At 39.7% G+C, this 26,805-nt stretch overlaps 2 protein-coding genes and 1 long non-coding RNA gene across 6 annotated transcripts in view; 2 read left to right on the forward strand and 1 right to left on the reverse strand.

Annotated features, from left to right (window-relative positions):
• The window catches only part of LOC145446706 (3'-5' exoribonuclease HELZ2-like), a 48,182-nt gene extending 37,711 nt beyond the window's left edge, over positions 1-10,471 (forward strand). Inside the window, exons 44-58 of the mRNA XM_080325056.1 lie at positions 71-351; positions 1,230-1,376; positions 1,435-1,569; positions 1,635-1,738; positions 2,888-3,033; positions 3,093-3,325; positions 4,157-4,282; positions 4,343-4,627; positions 5,077-5,382; positions 5,852-5,943; positions 6,007-6,141; positions 6,723-6,944; positions 8,995-9,151; positions 9,255-9,422; positions 9,936-10,471. Of these exons, the coding sequence (XP_080181182.1) occupies positions 71-351; positions 1,230-1,376; positions 1,435-1,569; positions 1,635-1,738; positions 2,888-3,033; positions 3,093-3,325; positions 4,157-4,282; positions 4,343-4,627; positions 5,077-5,382; positions 5,852-5,943; positions 6,007-6,141; positions 6,723-6,944; positions 8,995-9,151; positions 9,255-9,422; positions 9,936-10,039 (2,641 nt within the window). The 3' untranslated portion in view covers positions 10,040-10,471. The remainder of the gene's footprint in view (positions 1-70; positions 352-1,229; positions 1,377-1,434; positions 1,570-1,634; positions 1,739-2,887; positions 3,034-3,092; positions 3,326-4,156; positions 4,283-4,342; positions 4,628-5,076; positions 5,383-5,851; positions 5,944-6,006; positions 6,142-6,722; positions 6,945-8,994; positions 9,152-9,254; positions 9,423-9,935) is intronic.
• Positions 10,472-12,831: 2,360 nt separating this feature from the next.
• On the reverse strand, positions 12,832-15,770 carry LOC145445750 (uncharacterized). Its single transcript, XR_013917108.1, has 3 exons — positions 15,440-15,770; positions 15,224-15,369; positions 12,832-13,171 (listed from the first exon to the last, which is right to left on the reverse strand). It is a non-coding gene; the product is annotated as an uncharacterized LOC145445750 (long non-coding RNA).
• A 6,977-nt stretch (positions 15,771-22,747) lies between these two features.
• Positions 22,748-26,805, forward strand: part of LOC145447272 (3'-5' exoribonuclease HELZ2-like) — a 49,488-nt gene continuing 45,430 nt past the window's right edge. For 2 of the 4 annotated variants that reach the window (XM_080325689.1, XM_080325690.1), the window contains exons 1-3: positions 22,754-22,996; positions 23,822-23,915; positions 25,691-25,832. In XM_080325689.1, the coding sequence (XP_080181815.1) occupies positions 22,869-22,996; positions 23,822-23,915; positions 25,691-25,832 (364 nt within the window). In that variant the 5' untranslated portion in view covers positions 22,754-22,868. Of the gene's footprint in view, positions 22,997-23,821; positions 23,916-25,690; positions 25,833-26,805 lie in introns of all 4 variants that reach the window. The other 2 variants (XM_080325691.1, XR_013917510.1) reach the window with 2 other exon arrangements.

Here is a 26,805-nt window from a genome sequence, read left to right on the forward strand (position 1 = left end):
TCCTGCTCTAACTTTGACCATCTCTGTCATTATGTGATCGTTAATATGGCATTCCGAAATCAACATTTAGTGTCACCAAGGCTGCGGACAGACAGCTTGTCACCGGCGACGATAGACTGACCGGAGAAACGCCGAACGAACCATTCCCGATCAAACACTGGCGTCACATTGTATGGAAATACGACATTGGGATGACCGTACTGGTGCAGCTTTCTGGATCGCTGGACATGTCCCAACTCCCTACTCCGGACATCCAGCTTTTCGCAATCGCGCACGATCTTGACATCTGCGTCGAGCATATGAAGGAACCTCTTAAAATTTTCGCCAAAGATGTCAAAAAACCTTGGAGCGGTAAGTTAATCGATCAACTACACAATATTTCATACAGTAAATGAATTGCCAGGAAATGTATCCTGCAGTGCATTTTCAGAAATTACTCTGTTGTCAGGTGTAATGCAGAAAGTGGCTTACATGCTTGGCTGTTTTTGAAAGTTCCTTAAGATATACATAGTTACCGTCATACACGGAGCGGTTCATCCAGTTGGTATGACGATCTCTCTCTAAAAATAGTACAAACGTATCCTAACACTATTTTGTAAAGTATGTGGTTATTCTTAAGAAATGCTAAGCAGAACTGTACAAAGACATAGCCACTAGATTAAGTAGTGCAAATAGTCAAAACCTACTAAGGTACTCTGAAAAAGTTGAGCTACTTTCTTACTGTCCACCTTTCGTTACAACCGTGCATTGAAACATGGAAGTTTAGTCCGAGTTTGAGTGGAATCGTAAATATATTAGGTATTAATCCCAATGCTGATGTACCAGATTTGTGACACTTGAATGTTGGTATCAACCAGTTGCTTCAAAAAGAGGTTAGTTACGAAATGTTGTCTATGGCTAACTGGTACAGGTAGTAAAATACAAGTGTATGGTAGACTATTGTCGGCTTGTTGTTTAATCCCATTGTTATAACTACTGGCACAGCTGACTTTGCCTTGTGTTCCTTTTTTTGCATTGTTACATCATGCTTTGCCAATTTGGTTTTCGTTTGACTCTTTTTCTACATGCTAGTTATTATGCCATTAACTCTTGAAAAGGGGCATACGAAAAGTCTTTGAGTTAATAAATTCTAATGTAATGGTTGTTGTTCTGAAAGTAATATTCGATTGCTTTTGCATAAACGCCATGTACTTATTAACTGTAATATTGGATTTACGATTTTTATCAAGGTGAGATTAAAAGTCTGCAGCAATATCGGAAGAAATGGGAGCCGTTGGTGAGAATGGATGGTGCCGATAATGCGGTGCAGGAAAATTCTTCAGTAACCATCGAAGGTGTAATGCTATCCGATGTACCGAGCCCAAAATCGAAAAAGGGTTGGTTTTAGTACATTGCATATGTTCCAGGGTAATACATTGTACATGTACATTCTAGCAGCAGACGACCTCGATGGATTGGACGGTGTCAGTTGCTTCCAATTGAAGTTTGGTTTTTGTTACGATCGCTACATCGAAATGGAAAGGAGTGATTTTCTCTGCTTTCGCTTGAAAGGCGTGCCTTGTAAAGAAAGTAAGTTCTGTTTTCTCCTGGTAATTTTATCATGACTCGTTGACGATAGTAATCTATGTTAATAGGGAAAAAGAATAGACAGCACGAGAAACTGACCACGCAGGGAATTCGGAAACAGTACACCGCTGTCGTGCATGGGCTTGTCATCAAAGTCGAAGGACCTAATCTGGTATGTGGCATTGGTTTTCTGTCAGGTTTAATGTCTGATCGCCAGGCTTGTGACCAAATCACAAGTTTCCGAGTCACGAGTAGGGCTGACTGAACCTGAGAACCAGAGTGGTTCGATTCTGAATTGAGTAGTGGGCTTCTAATCGTATATTCGAGTATCGCTCATTATGAGGTCTTACGAGTGTGAAAGATGTGGAAAGTTGAAATTTGTACATTTTCGGCGACCACAAAGAAAATAATGCCAGTTCTAAGTCAAATTAAAGATATTTTGGTATTTTTCTCGAACTCAGACCAAGTCACGAGTCAATCTTACTTTTATAGTTGACTTGAGTTCAAGAAATGTTCAACCCGCATTTTTACAACACTGCTTAGGTGACATCGAATGCCTCGCATTCATATTATGCCAATTTTCCTAATTCTTGAGGGGTTCTGGCCCAATCTCCATATGTGAGTACTAATAGATTAAATACCATTATTGCGGAGCTTAACTATTCATCGAAATTGCGATGCAGTGCCTGTCTTGGCCGTACGAGTATCGAGTCATGCGCAATGACACAAATTGATCAAAGTCGAGTCGAGTCATTTTCAATATTTAGGAAAAGGACTCGAGTCAGGTCGAGTCTTCAAAAAATCGTGACTCGAGTCGAACTTGAGTCGATTCATTACAACCCTGCTGACCACTATACATTATACATGCACAGCCTGACGTAGCTGATTTTCTTTTGTGGGAACTTCCTCTTCTGCTTCAACACTCTTTGGAGATTTTTTGCTTGGTTTCGTCATTTCAAATTTTCTCAAGTTTATAGAAACATAAGGTTTGATATGCATGTCCTTACTTCCATATGTAGATTTCAAAAGTAGATTTTGTCAAGGGGTCCAACACGGAATGACTAGTGACAATAGAAATGGGTGAAATTTTTGTTAATAAATTCAGTCACTATGCAACAGGCACTGTTTCGTCCAGTTATTCTGATAATTTCACTCACGAGGATGATGCAAACATATCCCAAGACTACTTTTCACTTTACAAAATTAAAAGTAAGAAATTAGCAGTTTCACATCAAAAACTGTAGGAGTGGAAGTAGTTAAAGAACGTGACACTTGGGACTGCAATGGAACAAATATAACATAATGTTTTGTCCATTGACAGCATTCACAGCAAAAATTCCCAACGAAAGAATACAGAGAGAAGCCAGTGCTCGTGTACTTCAAAGTGCTATCTGGCGTGATTCCGCCTGAAACGCGGAATGGAAGACTTTGGACTCTGGAAGTTATTCCACTTTCATTTGCTCACAGGTGGTAGAAAGTTTTCTCTGCTCTTTGCTGCCTTGTTTCAACGCTATTCAACTGTACAGGTGTATGCAGAAGGCTCTGTATACGATTGCCGATCCTACCTTTGACAATACATTGATTCGCGGGATTTGCTTAGGAACAGTAAGTCAAGTACCGGCACCATGGAGTGCGGAAATCAAACAAAAATGGTTCGGAAGGACATTGAGGCGATTCCCATTCACCATGAATAAACAACAACAAAGACAGGAACACATTGCTATCAAACACAATTTTTCCCTGATTCAGGGCCCTCCAGGTGAATACACTTTTTTGATATATGACGTTGGCCGTGTTTTGAAAATGTGATTGTCAATATCATACTACTTTCCCGTACCTTCAATTGGATGCCTCCACTTCCTCTATCTGAGAAATATTATGTATTCATGAGCCTGACTTATATTTTATTAGTTATTTTGTCTAAGCAGACTGAATGAATGAATGAATTCATGACATTTTGTACAACAATAGGGCAGATTCAAAAGAATCAACGGATCTTAACTTCTAGTCATTACTAATTACCTATTACTAATCTAACAAGTCCTTCTTGTTTATATATATATATTGGTTATGTCATCAAACGCAACAACAACGGTACGGCCTTCACCAGCTATGTTTGTGTTTGGTTTTTGTACACTAGTACAGGGTTTACACCTGATTATATAGCTATGACAGCAGGCAGAGGTGCCAGTGTGCAATAATTTGTGATAATACAGTGTCCGGCTCTTCTGTCGTATGCTGCTATCACTTGCAAATTGTCAGGCATAGATGCCAGTGTAAGACAAGTAGTGATAAAACAGTGTCCGATTTTTCCGTCGTATATAACTACCTTTCAGACGTAGCTCACACACAGCTTGAATTCTGTCATATGGTTACCTTTCAGACGTAACTGATACAGCTTTCCAGCAGTAATTAGTACTAATTAGTATCCAATCAAGATAATTACCTTAATACAGCCAAATACTCCAATTAAGACTCCAAATAAATAAATTCCCTCTCCTACACAATTCTGGAGATTTTGCACTGCTACTTGTATGCAAAATGCGTAAATATGTAATTCTCTGACAAGGAAGTTCTATTCTGAACATAGGAACTGGGAAATCCTTCCTTGGAGCGCATATCGCGGCAAAATTTGCGTACATGAACAAGGACAGCGGTACAGGGGAAAAGGTCTTGTACGCGGGACCTTCCAACAAATCTGTCGACGTTGCAGCAGGTAGAGATTAGAATGCTGTTAGTTTTTAGCGATATCACTTCAATTCAATCCGTTACGCAGTGTACCTGCTATTGGCCAGTGACCTGAAGGTGGTGAGAATGTACAGTCGCGCTCTGGAGGATAAGCTTTACCCGAATCCGTTGAAACCACACCAAGCGTCTGCCGTGAATGAGGAAGACGGCAAGAGACCTGACCCCCGGCTTACAAGTGTGGCTCTGCATGAGCTTATACGCGCTCCCGGGAAGCCATTTGCGAAGGAAATAAAGGAGTATGATGCCAGGCGAGTAGTGTTTCACTTTTTTTTTATCTTAGCCTGGGAATTTTCATGGTATTCAACACCCCAGGGCGCTGATTTAATGATTATTAAATAAAGGTTTGCTAGTGTGTAGTACTTGATGAATATTTTTCATTTTATCTCATATTTATTCTCACTGGAAATTAAAAAAATTGAATCTATCCATGAGTGCTACTTCCCTTTTACGGTCCTGTGAAGTGATCTCTTCATGTTTTGAAATCAATGCGAAAGATGGAGGAATTGGCCATTTACTGATGAGATGATAGCAATTTCTTCTTTATTATGTTCTCACATAGAAACAGGCATAGAAACAGGACGTTTGTATTTTCGTCCTTCGATGTTTCCTGGCATATACACCGACTAGCAATGTCATGATACACATACATATTCAATCTGTGCCTAAGCATACATTGTGGTGTATTGTTTCCTGTATGTGCCCATTTCTATAAAGGTTTATACAAATATGTATTCGGAATTTCCTAATTCAAATTGTCCGACTGAAATTACCGGAAAAATTTGCTTACTGTAAATCTAACTTCGAGTGAAAACAGACATTTAACCGTCCGCACAAGCCTGGTAGATAGCATTCATTCCCCTTCAATTTTGGCATGTATAATTATTTTCTATTTCCATTCTGTTTGCAGAGTGATACATGGTGGTTCCTTCAGGCGAGCAGAAATGGATCACTACAACAAACTGATCAGAGACGCAAAAGTGGAAGAGCTCAGATATGCGGACATCGTAATCTGCACGTGCTCGTGTTCATGCCAGCTTACTGATATGATGTCGCTAACGAGCGATGAAGGTAGCATAGCTGGCACACCAAATACTGTGAAGTAGCATATTTGAATATGCTCAACGTAGCATTTAAATCGGCAAGATGCAATAATAGGTGCAATTTTTTGAAGTAGATTATGGCATTGCAACACGGGGGCTACATCTCCCTTCTGCTGTGACAATTTAGCATTTAAACGTGATGAAAGCCAATTCAAATACTACTTTCTACTTGACGATATCCAATTTTTAGTAAGTAGTTTGTTATCAAATACTGCCATAGTAGTAGTCCATAAGAAGTACTTGGTCACTTAGGATATGACACTGTTTTCGCGTGATGTGTATTGTATATATTTTGATGTTTGTTCGGAGAGGATCCTAACCTTACAGAGAAGTTGAAATGTACATGAAAAATGAGATCTTATATAGGAGTTAACGTGACTTATAGTGGGAATTTGCACGTATTGTTAAATAACTTTGAATTTTTTCTAATTTCCAAGGATCAAGCTTTGCGCAGTGCATCATTGATGAATGTGCCATGTGCAGTGAACCAGAAGCTATTCTGCCGCTTGTGGCTGTTCGACCAAGACAGGTACGTAAATGGACTGTTGGATTTTGGTATACAAACGGCATCGTAAACTGAGTTCTTTTAAAGGTCGTGCTGATTGGCGATCATATGCAGCTGCGGCCGGTTATCAAGTGTAGCAGGGCTGAAAGACTTGGATTAAGCGAGTCCTTGTTCGTGAGATACAAAGATAAAGTCGGAATGTTGACCACTCAATATCGAATGGTAACTGTGCGATTACGCGTCACTCATAGATTCTGTGATGGTGCAATCACTTTGCGTCTTCCATTTAATCATAGCAAAATTGTTTGCATACTTCTAATTTCATTTTGAATTTACCTCCTACTTGTTTATGTTAAATTGTGGCACTGTTGTTGGATACGACTTGTAATTTGATCTATGTACTTTGTCGACTTGTGAATTCCTTTCACATGTGCCCCAATGGGTAGTGATGATGATCGTATCGCAGTGTGATTTTCACACCCTATCACACTCTGTTACACTGTGCTTTGTATTTTGCACCTGTAAAGGCTGTAATAGACAGTCTTCTGTTTGTGTTCATGCAAACCTCATTTTACATTTGTTTATCCATTTTTGGGCTTCATCCTTGACGTTTGAATGTGATGGTTAATTATATGATGCTATACACCTCAATTCAATTGTCACTGGTTCAAAAATGGAATATGTCACTATTTGTCTATCGAAACACATGGTGTCCTGTATATGTCTACATTTGTGTTACATAGACATATCACTAACAAACACAATTACACAACTTTTATAAAAAAGCATGTTCTTTTTCCCAGCATGAACAAATCATGAGGTTTCCTTCCCGGCAATTCTATAAGAACGAGCTCATCTGTGACTTATCGGTGCGTACCAGACCGAGGATACCAAACGATCCATTCCGGTCGTACCATTCGCGTGCAATTTTTTGGAACGTTAAGGGTACGGAAAGCGTACAACATTTCAAGACCACGGATAATGGAGATCAATCAAAGTTCAACAATACCCAAGCCCGAGCTGTGGTAAGCTTATCGGCAGTGTGTTGAGTAGTGTTGCAGTTTATAATGCAGCCCGAATATTAATGTGACGTTGTTCATGTGTAAGCTGACTCCAGAAGGTTGCATTGTATAATTTGCTGCGTATATCTTTCTTTCTATGGACCGAACTACCACAGTACCACACGTATGTTGCTTTGACATAGCACGCGGCAGTCTGTCTTGCAGACACAGAGACCATCACACAACAACATTTTTCTTATCGCTTCAACGGTATAGCTGTCTTTATTAACCCAATAAACATTCGAATGTATAACAATTCTGTCATTTCAGAAAAACGCATATATATATTCATATTCATGCTAATACGAGATTATAATAGTATAACAATGTGTCAGGTCTTATCAATTCCTGGCGCAATCATGATGTATCATGAAAGTCCTATTGGGTCTCTGTTGGGAATTGGTTAATATCTTGAGGTAATTCGTGATGATTTGTCTACTTCTACAATTCTTTTATGGGTACCTTGCTTCACTGAATTAGAAAATTTATATTCAGTTGTACTTGTGTCAGATACCCGTGAAGCCATCGCCAGTAGAAAAACTAATATTAACTTTCAGAGACCATTTGTCATGGGCATGTTGTTGATTGGTCACGGTTAGTAACAACGTTTTAAAAGCACTCTAGTAGGATTTGCTGCTTGCACTTCTCAAGATATTAAGTTTTTAGGCCATTGGCACTTCTAGTTAACAGTCTGTTTAGGTCAGGGGTCACCGACTCGCGGGCTTCGTGTAGCCAACCCGGACATTTACTGAAAGAAAACGGGTTATGGAAACGTTGTATTGAGTGACACAGCAGTATCGTAGAACCTTTGCTTTTCAACATTGCTATGTTTTGGTCGGCGGCACCTTCCAAGTTGGAAAATTGGCCAATTTTGAGTTAGGCCGATTTGTTTAATAGAAAGTAGTTTTGGGATACCATTGCATCACTTTTATGTGTGAAATAACCCGTTTATCATAGTAAATTAAATTTATTGTTGTTAAATGCACCCATTTGTAGTGTTATTACTGGGGCGATTTTTTTGACCTAAAAAACCAAAATTGTAACATTTTTTGACCTTAAAAATCTTAATTTTGACCAAATTTGACTTAACGTATGCAAATTAGGTGTTTTCCCACATAATGTTAGAATTGTACTACGGTACTTATCTTCATTTCTGGTTGGAACTGTCTGTCGTTACGAAGTAGTTTGGCTTGAAAAAACTGACAAATTTTTACATGGAAAAGCTTTATTTTAACGAAATATGGCCCTATGAAGAATTCCAGTAGTTACATTACGCATTATGATAGAAATAATTTAAAAAAATATGTAGTACAACGAAAGATACTTTCCTACATTCTCGGGTAGAGAGTGTCCGTCCTTACTAAGTAGCTTGCCACTGAAGTTGTGAGTACACTGCTGGTGACAAACTGTGTTGCTTCATTATGGCAGTGGTGTCTACATCAGAATTTTACATCATGCGATTCTTGATATAAGAACCATGCAATGCCCACGCAGTCTTGCTTCAGTTGGGCTATTGCCGTACGTTGAGCATAGCACCATGTCAACCTATTTGTTTCATTTGAGTGTTTATGATTCACAATGAGCAGAAAATGGGCAGTCTACAACGGGAGACTTATAAAGTAGGCTACAAGGTGTAAAATGTCAAATGATAAGTTCACCGACAATGCAAAATCTACGACACAAACGAAATGCAGGCTGCAAAAAAGTTTAATCTTTGTAAAAAAAAATTGACATTTTTTGACCTATCGCTACAATTTTGACTTTTTTTGACGTGTCACAAAAAATCGCCCTAGTTATTACCTGTTCTGCACTAGTCAGGAATATATATCTGGCAACTTGTAGTTTTGACATGTCTTGGAAATCACAACTTTTTCTTGTAGTTAATACGTTAGTTTTTGCAGCAACTTGAGCACCATCGCTGGCTAGTTTGACCACTTATGTGAAATTTTGACTACAGAGTTATGATCCGTTTTCTCTATGTCTCTTCGGTACGCATGACAGCTAATATTTTCAGGTCCAACTTCTTCAGCGGCTCAGAAGCTACAACATGAGACTTGACAGTATCATGGTTCTATCTCCCTACACCGCTCAATGCAAAAGAATACGGGATATGCTTCAACATACAGGGGACTTGACGAATGTCCATGTTGGTACCGTGGTCACGAGTCAAGGTAGGCTCAATGTAAATCTCTGTTATACGTGGTAGGGTCGTGGATTGCAAAAATTGCAATATCTGCATGGATCGGATAACTGTTAAATATTTTGTTCTTATAGGCAGCGAAGCTGATATTGTGATACTCTCCACTGTCAGAGCATTGCCTTCATCATCAATCATGCGGAACCCGAATTTGCAATGGTTGAGAAAGCATCTTGGATTTTTGACAGATCCAAACCAGGTCAATGTCGCGTTGACACGGGCAAAGCAGAGACTTTTCATCATTGGTAAGATGGAGTATAATTGCAAGTATCTCTGCCGCTATATCATGATATCTGTGTACCCTCTGAGATTAAATGACGCTGCCTTTACTATCATATACCGTGAGCAGACAATTTCAATACCGGTATCAGAATGGACAGAGGGTTCTGTAACAAATCAGCTGTAATACGTTAGAACCGAATACCCGGTTAGATATATTTACGTTACATCACATCTGACAATTTTGAGGTTGTCACAACTTATTACAAATGTAACTTTGTTAAATAAATGGTTCAAGGATTTATTTATTGACACGATGACGGTTTTCGTTTTTTAAGTAAACTCGTCTAAAAGTGCAATGCCTTATGGCTACTTACACCTCTAGAATATGACAAGTTGTGATGTTACTGCCAGTTACGGAAAAAAACACCGACCTTCCGTAAAATTAGTAGCTACTTCAATCAGCTTGTCCTACAGCTGCTGTTTAAGTATTTGTGTTCAGTTTACTTTACCTGATCTATGTCTTGTAATTTTTATAGGTGACAGAGAATTACTTGAGGTGGATACCTTGTGGAATGAGCTGATCACGGCGTATGCACTGGCTGGTGCAATTACAGATGATCTCCTACAAACAAGAGCTTGATGAGGATATTTTCATTCCAATATCACAAAGTGCTTTGTTCATATTTAACTTGAAACAATCACTGCTGTATGAAATGCGTCATCTTCGCTGTTATTTCCTTTTTATTCATTCCAGAAAGGAATATGTACGTTTTTGGGTTGGCCTAACGCCTAATACTTGATCATCCATAAAATTGCACTTAACTGCCCGATTTTCATTATGTACAAAACGTGTGTTATAAGCGATACCATTCCTTCAGCCCCTCAACTACATAAGTTTCATTCTTATATTTTAAATATTCTCTTTTCTGTTGTTGAAACTGTGCTCACCATTTCTAAAATTGTATCGCTGATTTTAGACATACGCCTTTTACCAACAGGTTTGAGTGATATTATAGATTTGTTTTTATTTGGTCGAGGGTCGTGCTCATGCTCATGACCACGTATTCAAACCCTTCAACCAAATCTGTTTTTCTCTTATATTTTGATGGTCCTCTTTACTGTTGTAGAAACTGTGAGCTTGTCAACTCTAAAATTGTATCACTGATTTGTGAAATACTATTATGAAATACTACTATGTAGAAACTGAGTGCTTGTCAGCTCTAAAATTGTATCACTGATTTGTGAAATTACTATCAGGATCGCTTCGTAGCATGCAAGCGGCTGGTTGTCGGCCAGATTGACTGTTAAAAGTGCCGTTATATTTGGTTTGGAGAGGACGCGGGGCATTGAGAACAGGTTATTTGGTGGTCCAGTACATCCAGCTACCAAAGCATTAATATAGGGTTACCATATTTTGGAATCGGGAGAGGAGGACGCGGGGCCTACGATAAGTTCTCGTAGGCCCCGCAGGACACTTTCAAATTGAGAATACCGGAGGAAAATCTTGAAAAATGGTTTCGGCTCAGCTCCCGGAATAGCCGCCGGAGCTTTACTTCAGTGCCAGTTTACTGTATCTCAGTCGAATTTTGCCCTATATTTAACCGAAATTCTCAAAAAAGAGGATATTATCACACAGGCGTCCTCGGAGGACATTTTCAAAAACCTGATAGAGGACAAATCCTCCTAAATGGGGACGTATGGTAACCCTAGTTGATATCAGTAGGATATTAGATGAGCAAAAGAAGTCATGAAATTGACTCAATCAATGGTATGAATTGGTTTCAATATTGACTCTCATTTTCAATCAAGGCTTTCGTGAAACAGTTTGATTTGTATAATCATACATAGGTTCATTCAACAGAGCTGGACGTAAATATAAACAGCTGAGAATTTATAATAACAAGTATTAATCGAATGCTATTGTTGCACTGATTCCGATAATCTGACTAAAAACGACGTCGGAGCACCAGAACCCCTCAAAATCGCAAAGGAATATGAACTTCGGTTTTGTTGCGCACAATGACAACCAAGAGAAACCGTAACCAGGAGAGGCACAGCTGGATTTGCCTCAGAGAGAGAAGCATGCAGTTTTATTGAGTAAAAGGGGCCAGTGCCTCACCAAGCATGACCCTCACCGCTCGTCACTGACTGTAACCCTGTACGTCATCCAATAGACACTTACGTGACCTTTGACACGAACCAATCAGGTTGCTGCAGGATGTAAACAAACATCAAGCCCGGGCAAACTTACTATGAGCTCTTATGGAAAAGGGTTGAAAAATGAAGGTTTTTAGCAAAATGACATTGAATTGGGGATGACTGGCTTTAGTGAATGGTAATAACCTAGAGCTAGTACGTATTTACAGTGTTATAACCTAGGATAAACCTGAATGGTGGCAAGCACGCATCAGTATGATATGTCCAAATGAATGGATTTCTGACAACTTTTCGGATGAAACAACTATATTGCGGTATTGTCATTAGTCGTAAACAATACTGTAGGTTTGTCGTACCGAATAGCATGTATTAGAGGAATCTTGAGTCAGGATAGGTGGGGTATTCATTATGTGTGCTCGGTGTTATATGCGTTCTATTTAGGGAATCATATATGGAACAGTCTGTATCACTATCTAGCAAATTATACTGTTACACTCAGGGTTGTAATGACTCGAGTCATGACTCGACTTGAGTCACGATTTTATGATGACTCGAGTCATTTTCTTAAAATACGGAAATGACTCGACTCGAGTCAATCTGTGTATTGACTTGACTTGGACTCGAGTCATTGTGCATGACTCGAGACTCAGACGGCCAAGACCGACATTTCCTTGTAATTTCGAAGAATAGTAAAGTAAGCACACTATTGGGATTTCGTCTATTGGTACTGATACTTGAAAATGCGACCAGAAACTGCTAAAAATGAGGAAAATTTGTATTATAAATGCGAACCATTCGATAACGCCAAACAGAGATATAAAAAGTGGATTTAGCAAGACTTTAACTGGCAACTGGTCAGTCGACACAATGACTTGGACTCGACCCGAGTCATGGTGGACTCGGCCCTCTGATCGCTGACTTGGACTTGACTCGGTGGTGAATTGAAAATGACTCGACTTGACTCGAGTCAAAACTATAAAAGTGAGATTGACTTGTGACTTGGTCACAACCCTGGTTACACTGGACACTTGTCTGCATACTCTATAATCAACATATTACTATAATATATGTATTAGGCAACATGATCCGTCCCCAGCTGAAATCGTCATTTTTTGTTCTAGCTCATGTATTGAATCCATCAGGATAAACACTGTGCTAAACTGCTAATAGCCTACGGGTGTAACTTGGAGATTGCTACCCAGACCGTTCCTGGTGTGCGCTGCTACCTTTCCCAGAGTCAATAACATGCATGGAAGAATGTAAAATCTGGATAAAGGCATGTGGACTTCCTTATAGTCATCTGAATTCTCATTTTATTAATAAAATGCCGTATGTATTATTGCACCAAAAATATTGAATCGTCTCATAATTTAGTAGATAGAACAATGAGTCCAAACTGAAATGCAGTCACACCGCTTTCGTTGTTGATGCCACAATCGACCTGGTGTGTGTCTCATATTATTCCGCTCTGGTGTTGTTGCTTGATGGTGTAAAATGGATTGAAGTTGTTGAAAGCAATATATTCAATGATAAGATGGATAGTTGATGACATTGGTAGGTGTCGACATGAGTCGGACGAGTACGCCTTGATGGGTGCCTGTACAGCAGTGTTGCTCTGTAAAATAAACATATTATATATTTTGTGCAGGCTTGATGGATATCTTTTATGAAGCTGCAGAAAGAGGAAGTCGATGGATAAAACGCAAGAAAATCAAATTTCTGGAAGAACTATAGAAGCACAAAACAGGAAACTCTTCCAGGAAAATTACAAATTGACGGACAATTATTGCTAGTGAAGTTCAGCTCTCAGAGCACCATAGTGTCAAAAGATGTGGAGAAGCTGATAAAATTTTATACTGGACTATCGTACATTAAATTCTTTCTGAATTGCCCGACTTATCCTACTGACGTCAAATTCCTATTATTGTAGTAAGCATAGTATTAAACCATTAGGTGAACCGTATGTAACTGCTTCATTAAATTTCGATTTGGCTATGTAGAGATGTGGTGCTTAAAAATGCACCATTTGCATCCATTCACGAATTCTCAAATCTAGAATGATTATTGACTGTACTGAACTGATGAAGACAAGTTACCCCGCAGTGCTCATTGTGTTTGTCTATAAATCACATGCAACTTTGAAAGGATTGATGGATTGTGGTGCACTAACTTTTGTGCGAGAACCAGTGTTGGGATGACTCGAGTCATGACTTGACTTGACTCGAGTCACTTTGCTAAAATGACTTGACTTGACTCGGCATGTCAGAAATGTGGATTGACTAGTGACTCGGAGCAAAATTCATGAGTCAATTTCAAGTCATCAAGTAATCGGTGTCAATAAAAACCACTGTATCTTGCATACCGTATGTTCGGACTGTTCACGAAACGCTAGCGTAAGCCGTGAGAGCGACCAACCATTCAATGACCGTGACACGTTTTACTGAGCCTTCATTGTTCTCTCACAAATATATTTTTATCGCAAACGAATCTTACAGCTTACGTTGTCGTAAACTAGTATAGTAAAGTAATTTCATAGGAAAATGTCTATTTCTGTTCTATATTTTTACCGTAACCAAACTTCTTGTTTTATTGAAATTGATTAGAATATAGTTTATATAGTCCTTAACCATTGACGCAGGCTCGAATTGTATCATATCAATTTGTCAATGGGTAATGTATTGCATCTTATCAATTCATTTCTCTGTTCTCTATTTTGGGTGGTAACTATAAACTGAGGCTATGCAATCACGTAGTTTAGCAGTTCTACGTATACTTGAGCGATACAGCGCCTTCTTGTGTGTATAACTCTATATTTGTTCATTGGTTCAAAATCAATGGCCACACAATCTGTATTTCAGACAGCTAGCAAAATGCAATGAGGTAATCATGCCTCATGCTTCAAAATGGCAACTTGACTTGAAATGTGACTTGACTCGAGCCACTTCCAAAAATTAAGTGACTTGACTTGGTTCGAGTCACCTTCGAAAATCGATTGACTTGACTCGACTCAAAATGTGCAATGACTCGTGACTCGAAGGTAGTGACTTGATCCCAACACTGGCAAGAACTATTCACATGGTGCACCAAGACATGCTATCATGGCAGAAAAGGGATTCGCCATTGAGCCTGAAATCAAGAAATTAAATCTAGATTTTAATATTCCTGCACATGATTTGGCACATCGTCAAATGTTGGGGCCAAACTGTTCCACAGCAAGAAAGATGGCGAGATATCGTATTCATATTAAACAACTGATCAGAAGAATCAAGGAGTATGAAATTTTGTCCGGTGTCATACTATGCAGCATTGTGTATCAACTAACCGAATATGGACTAATTGCTTACTCTAATTCAAGATTAAAAATTATAAATGAATGACGCAACATATTCAGCATTTGTGAAAATTCAGTTCCATTGTGAATATTGTAATGACTAATAGCATGATACAGATCCTAATTGCATGGTGGCATGGCCAGTATGTACCAACAGTCAGTGTGTACCAACAGTCTATACATACTACATTCCAGTGGTGTGGTGTGCATTGAATCTCATTTAGATGGCCAATTTGTTGAATGAACAGTTCTCCAGGTACAGATGTTGTAGGATTATTTGTGTTTGGTGTAATGTTATAAAATCGAAGACACCGGATACCGTACACCAAAATCTACCTTGAGGCAGGAGTTGATGGTTTGCGAGTACGGTCGAGCTCACTGATGCTGATGCAAATCACAGTGTATGTCTTTCAGCCCTTGTAGCTTCAGGTGTTGGATTGTCTTGATCCGTGCATATGCGTGAGAGCATATCAGAACCTAATCTGAAAATAAAACCATGGTTACAATATCTATTGCATGAGTCTCTGAAAAAATGTCTTTTTCCTTACTTACCCTGTCTTACAAGTGCAAGACGAATCAATATTAGATTTTCCGAGATATTTCCATCGGGTGTGGTATCTCACTTTTCTGCAAGTTTCGATAACATTGGCTATGTTCACTAGAATATTGCATCCACAATAAGAGTGGATTGTCTCCTCAATCTTTATCCCTAAGTCGTGTACGTAGCGCTCCATGAAATACCTCGTAGCGTTCTCCGCGGTACTGTTCCACTCGAATCCAAAAATCCGATAGAATATCCATATAGCTTTCAATCAATATATATCAAAATTGTACTGTGTGGCAGCAGCTCTATTTTTCTAGCATATATTTCTGAACACGAGATATGCTTGGAAATTTTACTCGTCAAGTATGCATTACCACAATCCTATAGTATAGTATCCGAAAAGTTGTTAAAACTCCATGCATTTGGACACACCATGCTGATGCGTACTTGCCACCATTCATGTTCATTCTAGATTAAAACGCTGCAACTACATACTAGCTCTACGCTATTACTATTCATCAAGGCCAGCCATCCGCAATTCAATGTAATTTTGATAAAAACCTTCATTTTTCAACCCTTTTCCATAAGAGCTCATAATAAGCTTGCCCGGGCTTGATGTTTGTTTACATCCTGCTGCAACCTGATTGGTTCGTGTCAAAGGTCACGTAAGTGTCTATTCGTCAAGTTCCAGGATCATACTGGTGTCAAATTTAGTTCCGTAAATGCGGCCTTTTTGTTCGTGGCAAAATTATCAGTAAGAGTTATTCGCCCTACGGAGTATTACCACTATTAATTAGAAAGGCTCAAGACAGATAGTGGCAGCTTTTTGGCAAACTGCAGAAAGTGTCGCTTGATATTTCGGTCAGGGATATATCACTGATTTCAGCGAACAAAAGCAGGGTAGTAAGATTTGAAACAATAATCGTCACGTGGACTGCTTGCAACACTGTTTTTTTATATGTGCGGTTCGTTTTATTCAAATTTCCAAACCCCACAAGATTGCGATGCATGAAAAGATAGGAAGCTGTGAAAACGACTTCCCCACTAGCGATTGTGTACTGTAGGTAGCAGCTTACGCGATTACTTCTCTATCTCTATAGTCGAGTGTCATCGATGACTAATTTAACCACCTATCTGCTAGGACACCACCAGCGCGATTTATCCTTTTCATCACCCCAGGACTGTATAGAATATAGATGCACGATTGCCGGTTGCGTATTTATATGTTGGTCATACCCATACGAAGATGTGTAAACTGCACAAATTATACCCTCGTGGTCGTTAGGGACGCATCATCATCTGTAGGTGACCTTGTGGACACAGCAAACACTCCAGTATTGGTGTTGTTTGACTAATAAGGTCACGGCGTACGATGCGACCAGAGCATGTTTGTAAGTCAGTAATAAAGATTTCACATCACAGTGCAGGCAGACTGACCGAGGCTATCTTCAAGAGGCAACTCGCATTTCGTCTTGAATTTTACGGGAACATTCATTATGTTAATAATTCAAATTATACCTTGTCATGCCCTCTACAAAACTATAGAGCCTATTAGTATAACTCAGGGGCCACCAACACGCGGCCCGCGAGGTCATATTTCGAGCCCCGCACTCTGATTTGAGTTTTCGGAAGAAAGATAAGTAAAGTAAAGTATTTAGAAATGCTGAAATTTATTCCACTTTCAAAATGTTGTTGTTGTTTCAAAATAAACTATTCGCATGTGCTCAACATCACGATTCCTCACTAGTTGAAACGACTTGGACGCTGCCAACAGCATGCCATCGAGGAAGAATCAGCCGATATGAATCCGCAATGGGCATATTAGGCCTACCGTAAGTTCAATGACCAAGACCCAGACACTTACAAACGGCTTAGGGATTTCCCACAAGTTCAAGCTTTAGGTGGATACAGTCTTTCAGCTGTAGTAACGTGTCTCGTCAGTCCCATTGATTCCTTAGTGCTTAGTCGACGAAAAGCGTTGCCGAGTGTCGTGCGCAGCTCATAGTTCAAAATAAAACGAAAGTGATTTTGTATTTGTACTACTTTTATAAAGTATTGCTTCTTTTGTGGTAACTGATATGAGAGTCGCCAACGTTAGGGAGCACAGCGTTTGTCACTGGCCTCTACGAAATTGAAAAGTACCCGCGATCCGTTTTGAGTTGGCGACCCCTGGACTGCAGATGCAGCGGATAAAAGTTGTAGGAGCTGTGCGAGGGAATCAATGACACCACATTATCGTAAACCGCTTTTGGCTTGCAAGTCAGGCTGGTAGATTTGTACCAATTGAGTTGCGCAATATTTATAAACCAATCAGTGCATGTATAATATGTGAGTGCATGAGTCGAATGTGGACGCGTATCGGTCATAATGTCATAATTAATTACATAGAGTTGTGTGAATATTGACACTGTGACAATTATCGCGAGTCAACTATATTATAATTCATTTTTACGCTCGAGCAAAAGACGAGACTACGGACTCGAAAATATCTCACTTGAGAATTTAGTAAAGCGTAGCAGGTGGCAGTACGTCCTAGGCTGCTCGAGATATAGGTGAGATGTTACAGAACAGGCTGCACAACTCGTCGATCGCAATGTTGGACTACTATTCGATCGCATTACAGATAACTAAGGTGAACCGGTCTACCTTGGTTTTCTATAATTACATGGGTAGTTTTGGTAAAGAACGTGACTTTAAAAATGTACTGCTATAGCCTATCAAACATGCTGCGTTATGATGGATTTAACGTCCTAGTACATTTTCATCAAGACATCAGGCATCGGTGCAAAAGTCGGGTAAAACAAAATGTATAGTTAATTGTGTAGAATAGTAAATCATTTTAACTGTACATTGTACAACCCTATAAACGACTGAAAAGATGTGTGCGGTCGTGACCTGGTAGAATGACGAAAAGAGTGTATGGCAGAGGCAAGTGTTAATCGAAAAATTAGATTCGGCTTGTCAAATGGTTGACTACGTAGTACGATGAGGAGACGTGGATTACAAGGCAACGCACCTTCACTCACAGATCACACTCAAACTAAGCCACCATCCCGCGACATTACGCATTGTTATAATGTTTATTAAAACCACATTCGCAATTTCGCCGGTATCAAACGGGGTTATTTCCCTTCTCTCGAAATCGGTACGAGAATAGAAGAACAGTCGCTGCAACGTTGACAATAGTAATAGCCTACTATGCAACATAGCAGGGGTTGGCAACCACGAACATACCAAATCATTTGAGGCGCACGATATATTATTTGTTGCAAAAAGTGAAACAGGAGGAGAAAGTTCGAAGCTGAACGAAAATTATTTCGTAAATCAACATAAGGTATAGTATTTTGAGGTAGATTGTATTTATATTGAATTTTTCCTCCGCGCTTCGCGCGATTTAGTGGCATCAGTTTTCTTGATTTTTATGTGGATGTAAATATTTTAAAAATATGCATTATTTACAGAAAGTAGTCTAACCGTAGTGTCCATTATGAGAGAAGGGCATCCTAATATCGTATGAGGTCGTTGGGATGCTTTAGTAAAAGGGTGTGCACTACACTCTACCTACAGACTACTGGAATCGCCATTTCGTCTCTCGGTATTCGCGCTCGGAGCGTTTCGGGTAACATGCGACTCCGTGATAAGTACGCCGCCGAAATGTCTGGCGGCCATAAAACCCTCAAATAAAATAACCGCCGTATGTTGGTCTGTCCAGGCGCCGAATAGTCCCATACCCACAGCTTGAGCTACACGTTGCAAGTGAGATCCGCGGAAGAGGATAATAAGCCCGTGGCGAAATGCGAATTTGGAATCGTGTTCGTATCACGAAAGGAGGTTTTCTTTTAGTTTCGTCTGTTACATGTAAGGCTGTAAGCGATTCCACTGCATTTTGGGCAGCGTCAATCTTTAGCGCGATTCATAGAACTTTGCATACAGATACAGGCCTGGTGTCAGACCAAACTTGGCGTGACAGCAAACTGACTTGCATGATACAGGGGCGGGTACATTTTTCATGATCAAGCCTATCGTAACAACCTTGGTGCGTGTGTAATGTATTGGTTATATGGTACCGACCACAGTGGGTTTATGTACACCTAACATATGCTATCTTGATGATACAATATATTCGCGTGGCTGCACCCCTAGGAACAATTCTCGCACCCCTGGTTAAGAAACCCCGCACTAGTGGTACGCGAGAGCTTTTTAAGTGCTACGCAAAGAGTTCTGCGGTTGTTAAAATTGTACCTAATTAACAAATTCCTATCCTTTGCAGTATATAAAACCACTTTTAATACATGGCGTCGAAATTTCTTCGGGTACGCAACTCTTTCTCGGTGATTTCGTCACGGCGAGTTTACAACAAAGAAAATTAAGGAACCAGTGAGATTGACAAACTAGGCTACTAGGGGCAACATGTTATTGTTAATTCATCAGTATAGCAAGTATCAGGATAAATGTAGCGACGTCGAAACGAAAGTTTAACCCAGAACACATAAGTATCGGTGGATAATGTACTCCACAGTTTGTATTTTCGAAAACCCTTTCTAACCAAGCGTCGTATTTTAAAACGGCACATTGATTCCAGCCATATGCAGAAATGAAAAATCGAGATCGGTGCCTTGACATGGAAGTGCGAGCAAAGGTTCTGGGCTTTGGTGACTTTTAAGACCAAGAGTTAGAATCGTGTAATTGAGGTAGGACATGGTTTCTGATGTGCTCTGAGTAATTTTATACCCTGGATAGGAAAACTTGTGTTTTCTTACTTATAATTTGTGATATATAGTGATAATGATAACTCCAATAACTAGTAAATGTCGGTAATTAAGAGAAAAAATATGTCATTCAGGATCCAGGTACGTGGTGTAGCAAAAAACAAACAAATTATATTGGTATGCGATCGGAAGAATACTTGAGAAACACTGATTGTAGCAGAACTCAACACACGTTAGTCGGTTAGTGGAAAGAACATTTAGTTGCGAAGTTTTGATCAAGCCACAACATTTTCACAAGCGCAAATGAAATAGGTATGACCGAAAATTATCGAATCATAGTCGATATGGCGTGCAATTGGGATTATGTTCTTAGTGGTCTCCAAAAGGTACCATACCGGTACCATATCATCATGAATGATATTCGACTTGGATATTAATTACTAGATTCGGAATCGAATCACTCGGGTGCTCACTGCTCAGTGCTCATGGCGAGATAGCGCAATGGTACAATCTCAGGGTTTACCATAGTTTGGAAATCTGAAAAGAGGACACTTTTTCAAAATTTTCAGACTTGCAATATCGGACGAAAATCCTGAAAAACGGCAAATTCTTTGCACTTCGTGGTTGGTTGACTAAAAAACGGTCAACTTTCCGGCACAGCTCCCGAAATACCCGCCGGAGCATTACCTCAGTGCAGACTTGCTGTATATCAGTCGAATTTTGCCATATATTTTACCAACATTCTCAACAAAGAGGACAAAATCTCAAAAAAGAGTACATTTGGGCGTCCTCCGAGGACACTTTAAGAAAAAGACAAAAAAGAGGACAAATCCTCTTAAAAGAGGACGTATGATAACCCTATATAATCCACTGCTGCAACACCAATGGGATGCGGGCTCGAGTCCGACCGAGGTCGACTTCAGAATTCCTACCTAAGTGTTGGAGGTTTATCTTGGCCCCTCCTCGCCATCTCATCCGCGTATGCGGTGTCTTACAAAAAGCCTAGAAGTGGGCCGTGTTACAAGTCGGCAGATGCTTAGTCAAAAATGGAAAAAATCGGCCTGGTGTAAATGACCATTGTAGTCGACAAACACCATGAATACCCCAAAACCAACCAATCAACTGCTCATGCTCAATTTAGCCCAGCCCTATAGTCGCGACATCGGACACATGAGTAGAAATCGAAACCTCATTGTCCAAGTCGCAAATTCTTGATGGTGAACGTTATTTAGAATGATATATCATTCACATTAATCTGCGAATCACACGGCGAGGGTTTTCTAACTTACCGCCGCGCTAGGCCAGGTGCGGCTGACGCATTATTCGAACCACATACGGATACATAGATCGCCATAAACAAATATATATGTATTATTTGGCTTAGGTAGCCATATATCCTTTGAATCAAATTATCGGAGAATGATGACCCAATTCTATTATATTACTTTTATCATAGTATTCGTTCATGAGATCATAACAAAGATGGCTATTTCAATAACCACGGAATGATAGTCAGATTTCACTGCATGTCGTTTCAGTATCATCCAGTGTTGGGATGACTCGAGTCTGACTTTTTCGTATGACTTGACTTGACTCGAGCCACTTTGGAAAAATGACTTGACTTGACTTGAATCGGAGCTTCAAAAATGTGCATTGACACGTGACTCGGAGCAAAATTTGCGAGTCAATTTCAAGTCATCAAGTAATCGCTGTCGATTAAATCACTGTATCTTGTGTATGTTCGGATTGTTCGAGATACGCCGGTGTCACTTGCGAGAGCAACTAGTGATTCACTGATTCTACGTTACACTGGTCCTCCATTGCTGCATCACAAATAAATTGACCGCAAACAAAACTATCACAGCTTACGTTGAAGTAGTAGTAGATTAATCTAATAACAATGTGTCTCTGCTTCTTAGACGGCTCGATGCGTTGTGCAGTGCTTCCCTTTAACAACCCTTTTGTATGATTTAAATCGAACAACTATAGTCTGTGCGTTTATATTCTCACGGATGTGTAGATGGGTGGTGTAGGCTATTGTGCCATATATAAATTTGTTTCAACCTCTCTTCGTATTCGGTTCTATATTTACCACGTATTTTATTAGCAGTTCTACGTGTGCGTGCGCGATACAGCGCCTTTTTGGATGTATATTCAACTTTTGTATTCGTTATTTGATTCAAGATAAATGGCCAATAATCTGTCTTTCACACAGCTAGCAAAATGTAGTGACTTTGAATCATCTCTCATACTTCGAAAATTCAATTTGACTTGAATTGTGACTTGACTCGTAACTTCACTTGACTTGACTCGAGTCACCTCCAAAAAACGAGTGACTTGACTTGACTCGAGTCACCTTCGAAAATCAATTGACTTGACTTGACTCGAGTCAAAATGTGCAATGACTCGAGATGACTCGTTACTCGAAGATAATGACTTGATCCTAACACTGGTATCATCTTCATCAGTATTAAACGTACATTGTTCGTGATGAATTCAGTATTCTGATGGTAGCGAACGGAATTTCTAAAGCAGGCCTAGTCAAAGGCATATTTAACTAAAGACACGTTGTAGCTGTATGGCGTGTACGCCATGCTTTCACGTGTTCCGTGAATGCATCCAAATGATGAATAATTGGTTGTGGGGAATTTCATTGCAGTAAGTAAATTGCGAACAGATTTCCATAATCCGCACTCAAGGAGCTAGGCTCACGCTAGTTCTTTAAGTTATGGAATCAAAGCAGCACGCGGAGAAAAAATCAGCATACATCGTATGGAAAGAGATTCAGCGTATTTACGCGGACAACGTATCGCTGCGATGCAGCATCCATGGCGCTGACGGTCTTGAACAGTGCTGGTGAGTACTAGTACGTCCGAATGCAAATTGTTCATCTGGTAATAACGTGTAATCTAGCCGGGTGGTCGGCCTCACCGCTGGCACTACTTCTACAACGGGTGCCTTGGCTCGTCATCGCCGTTAGATCTGCCACTCTAATGCTTTCAAAAGGCCTAATAGCCTCCTAGAGCGTGAGCTGCGATAAGTATTGAATATATTCCATGGTGTTTGACATGGACAATCAAATCACAGAAATCAAATAACCGTACTTGATGTCTGCTACAGACATTTTTGGCGAAAAATGGTACTAGTCTATACACTCGAAAGGGAACCGATCACGCATTCACAATTAGTAATCAGAATCTTCATAAAATTTGTCGCAAACGAACAAACCTCGCATTATTCATTGCTCACCAACAAGCGAAATTTCCCGCACACATATATTATAATTCGAAAACCTAATGATAGCATCGTGAAGTCAATAACCTTTGGAGAAGAAAATATAACAAAAAGGCATGCCGCGCTGATGGACAATCGGAACGCCACCGGCATCAGGACATTCTCGAAAACCGCAATATCAGGGGATAATTTAATTTATTGCTATCAATCTTTATTGTTCTCTTCTTTCGATGGATATTTCCTTCACCTCGGTGATGGAGGTATTGGTAGACAGAGCTAGACCTATATAGATATAGATATAAGGAACAATGAACATACGTTCCGCGGATTGAGGTTGGGTGCTGCTGATATAGCATTGAGTCCATGTCCATGTTGCAACAATAGATATGTCGGGGCCTACGTAACTTAACTTACCAATTACGTATTAACAATTATCTGTCTCACAAGTGGAAATGCGAAGAGCGTGTGGGTTTGGACAGCTCCAAGCAACGGGGGCGCAGAAAAGTGGTACAAGATTCGACAGAACCCGAAGGACAGCTGGGTGAGTAGTATAGTATATAACTAATAACCGTATAATATTAGGACATTGTGTTGTAACTTTTACACATAGATATAATTAATTACCGTTGAATATAATAGGTTACCCTATATTTTAGTTCAAGCAGAGCTATTAACTCCTATTTAGGTTATAACACTTCGCGTAAATGATCAGTGTGCTTTGTCAAATAGTTTCCGTTTGTTTGTAGTATTAGATGCGTTGCGTTATATGACTGTTGATTTTGGCGAGACCATGGCCCAATAGGCGCGGCTAAATATTATTATACCGATAGTATTTAGTAAACAGCACAGATCTCGTCGAAGAAATGACCTTTAGTCATTGAATTAGGCCACATCGTCGTTTTAGGTCGTAAGCACCGGATCAATTGTAGTCTATTTATCAAATTCTATAACGCGGGCTCAAGTGATTACGGAATATTCAGAAGATGCATTTTGCTATATTCCTTTACGAAAAATGGACACGGACGCACGGCCAATAAAGTATAGATAACTAACCTAGGTCCTGTTAACTTCAACTCACACGCGAATATGCGATCACGCAAACTGTCTGTTTCGCCTCGTGACACAGCTATTTTAGGTCGTAATAAGCAAGGAACAATCGCCAGGATGAAAATGTGGGAAGGACGGATGGAAATATTATGGGGTTAAAAGTTGTGACAATGCCATGACGTTAAAGGGCGTCCTATGGGTACAGTACATACATCGATAAATGTAGTCTAATCTTACTACACTTGCTATTTTGAATTCCCCAAATTCCTGTCTATCTACTCGATACATGTAATTTTGAAATGATGTGAATGGTGGCAGGCAGACTTCATAATCGTTCTTTTTCGGAAAACAAGATGTCATTAGTAAACACTCTGATCACGCTGGGGGGTGAATATGTAGACGTGGTCAAAGTAGTAATCGTTGGTACTCCAGTTGAAATAAAAGTATAACGTCGTAAAATTCTACTCATATAGTACAAGTAGAAGGAGGGATTTCCAAGTAAGTAAACTAGAAAGTATTCCAGGCGTAGTTTTTGGCTAAAAACCGACAACTGCAAAGTAGATGTTCCGGTATAACCAAATGAATAACGCTAAAACCTCTAAAACGTTCTCTTGTTTCAATTGCATCGCGATTGTCAGCCGCCTCTTAACCCTATACGGGTGCTGGACTTGATGAACCGTTTTCAATCATTTTACGTCTGGGCTCCTCATCGCCGATTCCGCTGTACAGACTGTATATTGAAAGCCCAGAAATAGGGTACGCCACGCTTTCAAAAGTCGGCAGACGAGACCCTAAGACGGACGCATGCAAGAAATATGTCTGAAGAGTGAATGCACGTGATTGAAAGTCTTCCAATGAACACGAATGCGAAAAAGTCGAAGATACTGCACTACACGAAGTCGAAGATATTGAACTGTACGAAGTCAATGACACTGAACTGTACAAATAGCTATGTCGTGATGCACAAGGGCTATAAGCATCACTGTAACACCTTGAAATATAATAATAATAATCGTTTTACGTATGATACTTGATCTCATGTTGTATACTATTGTTGATCGCATTCTTATTGGAACTGAGGCGGTGAATTTGAAAGTGCCGTTCCAAGTGTATGTCAAAATAGGGTCGGTCTGTTATTGAAATATAGAATCAAAGGCAGACATTCCTAATAACAGTCTCTCTAATTTCAGGAAGAACTTACTCTTTCCTTCCTTTTATGTTTTGACAATAGTTCAAGACTTGAATCAACAGACCACTTTTAATTAACAGAAAGACGACCTATGCAGAAATTCAAAATGTGATGGCAAGAGATGCCGCGCGCCTCATAGTGCTATGGAAAATGATATATGGGAATTGTTGAAAGTAAATAAGTTATACCTGAACGAGTTTGTCTACGCGGCTCAAATACAAGGTGAGAATTTTGCTCACCAAGTTAGGGTGTCTCCTGGACTTACACAGTTCTTTTACGGATGTAAAAGTATTAGAATCCATGCTCGCTACACTATTTTGTCATAAGTTCGAGTAAAACTGACTGGTCAACAATTGGGGAATCGACAATGGTGTTGGTCTTGAGTGAATGACCACTTAACCATAACAGTCATGCCACCGCAACTGATAACAAACATTATTATTAAGTAATGACAGTAAGTTATTTGTCGCAATAGAACAATACGCTCACATCTTCGAGAGTATGACTCTTTGTTTAGAAGTATATACTTCTGATTCTGATTGCGTGTTATCTAAACAGAGTTTCTTAACTTCAAATCAACCTTTAGTTTGTATGGCTAAGACTATTCAACTATGCATACAATAGTGCTTGACATCTAAGATTTTAAAATCAAATACATAAGTTAAGAAATGCCATATCAAAAGATATCATTACGTAAACTAAACATATACTTATACTTATGCAGTGGTGGCCCTGCGATCGGGGGAGGGGCCGGGCGAGACTTACGGGGTCCCTATGAGTATGTAATCGCAGCTTCTGAGGGGCACCGCCACCCAGACCCCTTTCGCATCTATTGTTACCAACTTCATATTAGTGAGTCATATGGAACGGGATTACGTGATGTGTATACCGGTACGACAGTAGAACACGAGTTTGAAGCAACCCGGAATGTAGAATTGCTCCAGCTCCTGATCCTTCTTTTATCATATATTCTAAAATTATAAAAGAAATGAACCGGTTACCTATAGCTCATGCCTTCATGTTGAAGATGTATGACATATAGCGTGAAATAATAGAATAGCACTAGAACTGCTGCAGGCTAAATAGACCCACACTAATCTGGAAAGCTATCGGCCGTCATTAGTAATGAGCCAGCACACCACGTCAAGGTTTGAGCCAGGCGCTGGATTAGGTCATATCTATTATTGCATGGCTG

This window comes from Botryllus schlosseri, chromosome 9 (assembly GCF_051294905.1).
Source record: "Botryllus schlosseri isolate E-star chromosome 9, Bs_hap1, whole genome shotgun sequence".
Lineage (NCBI taxonomy): Eukaryota > Metazoa > Chordata > Ascidiacea > Stolidobranchia > Styelidae > Botryllus > Botryllus schlosseri.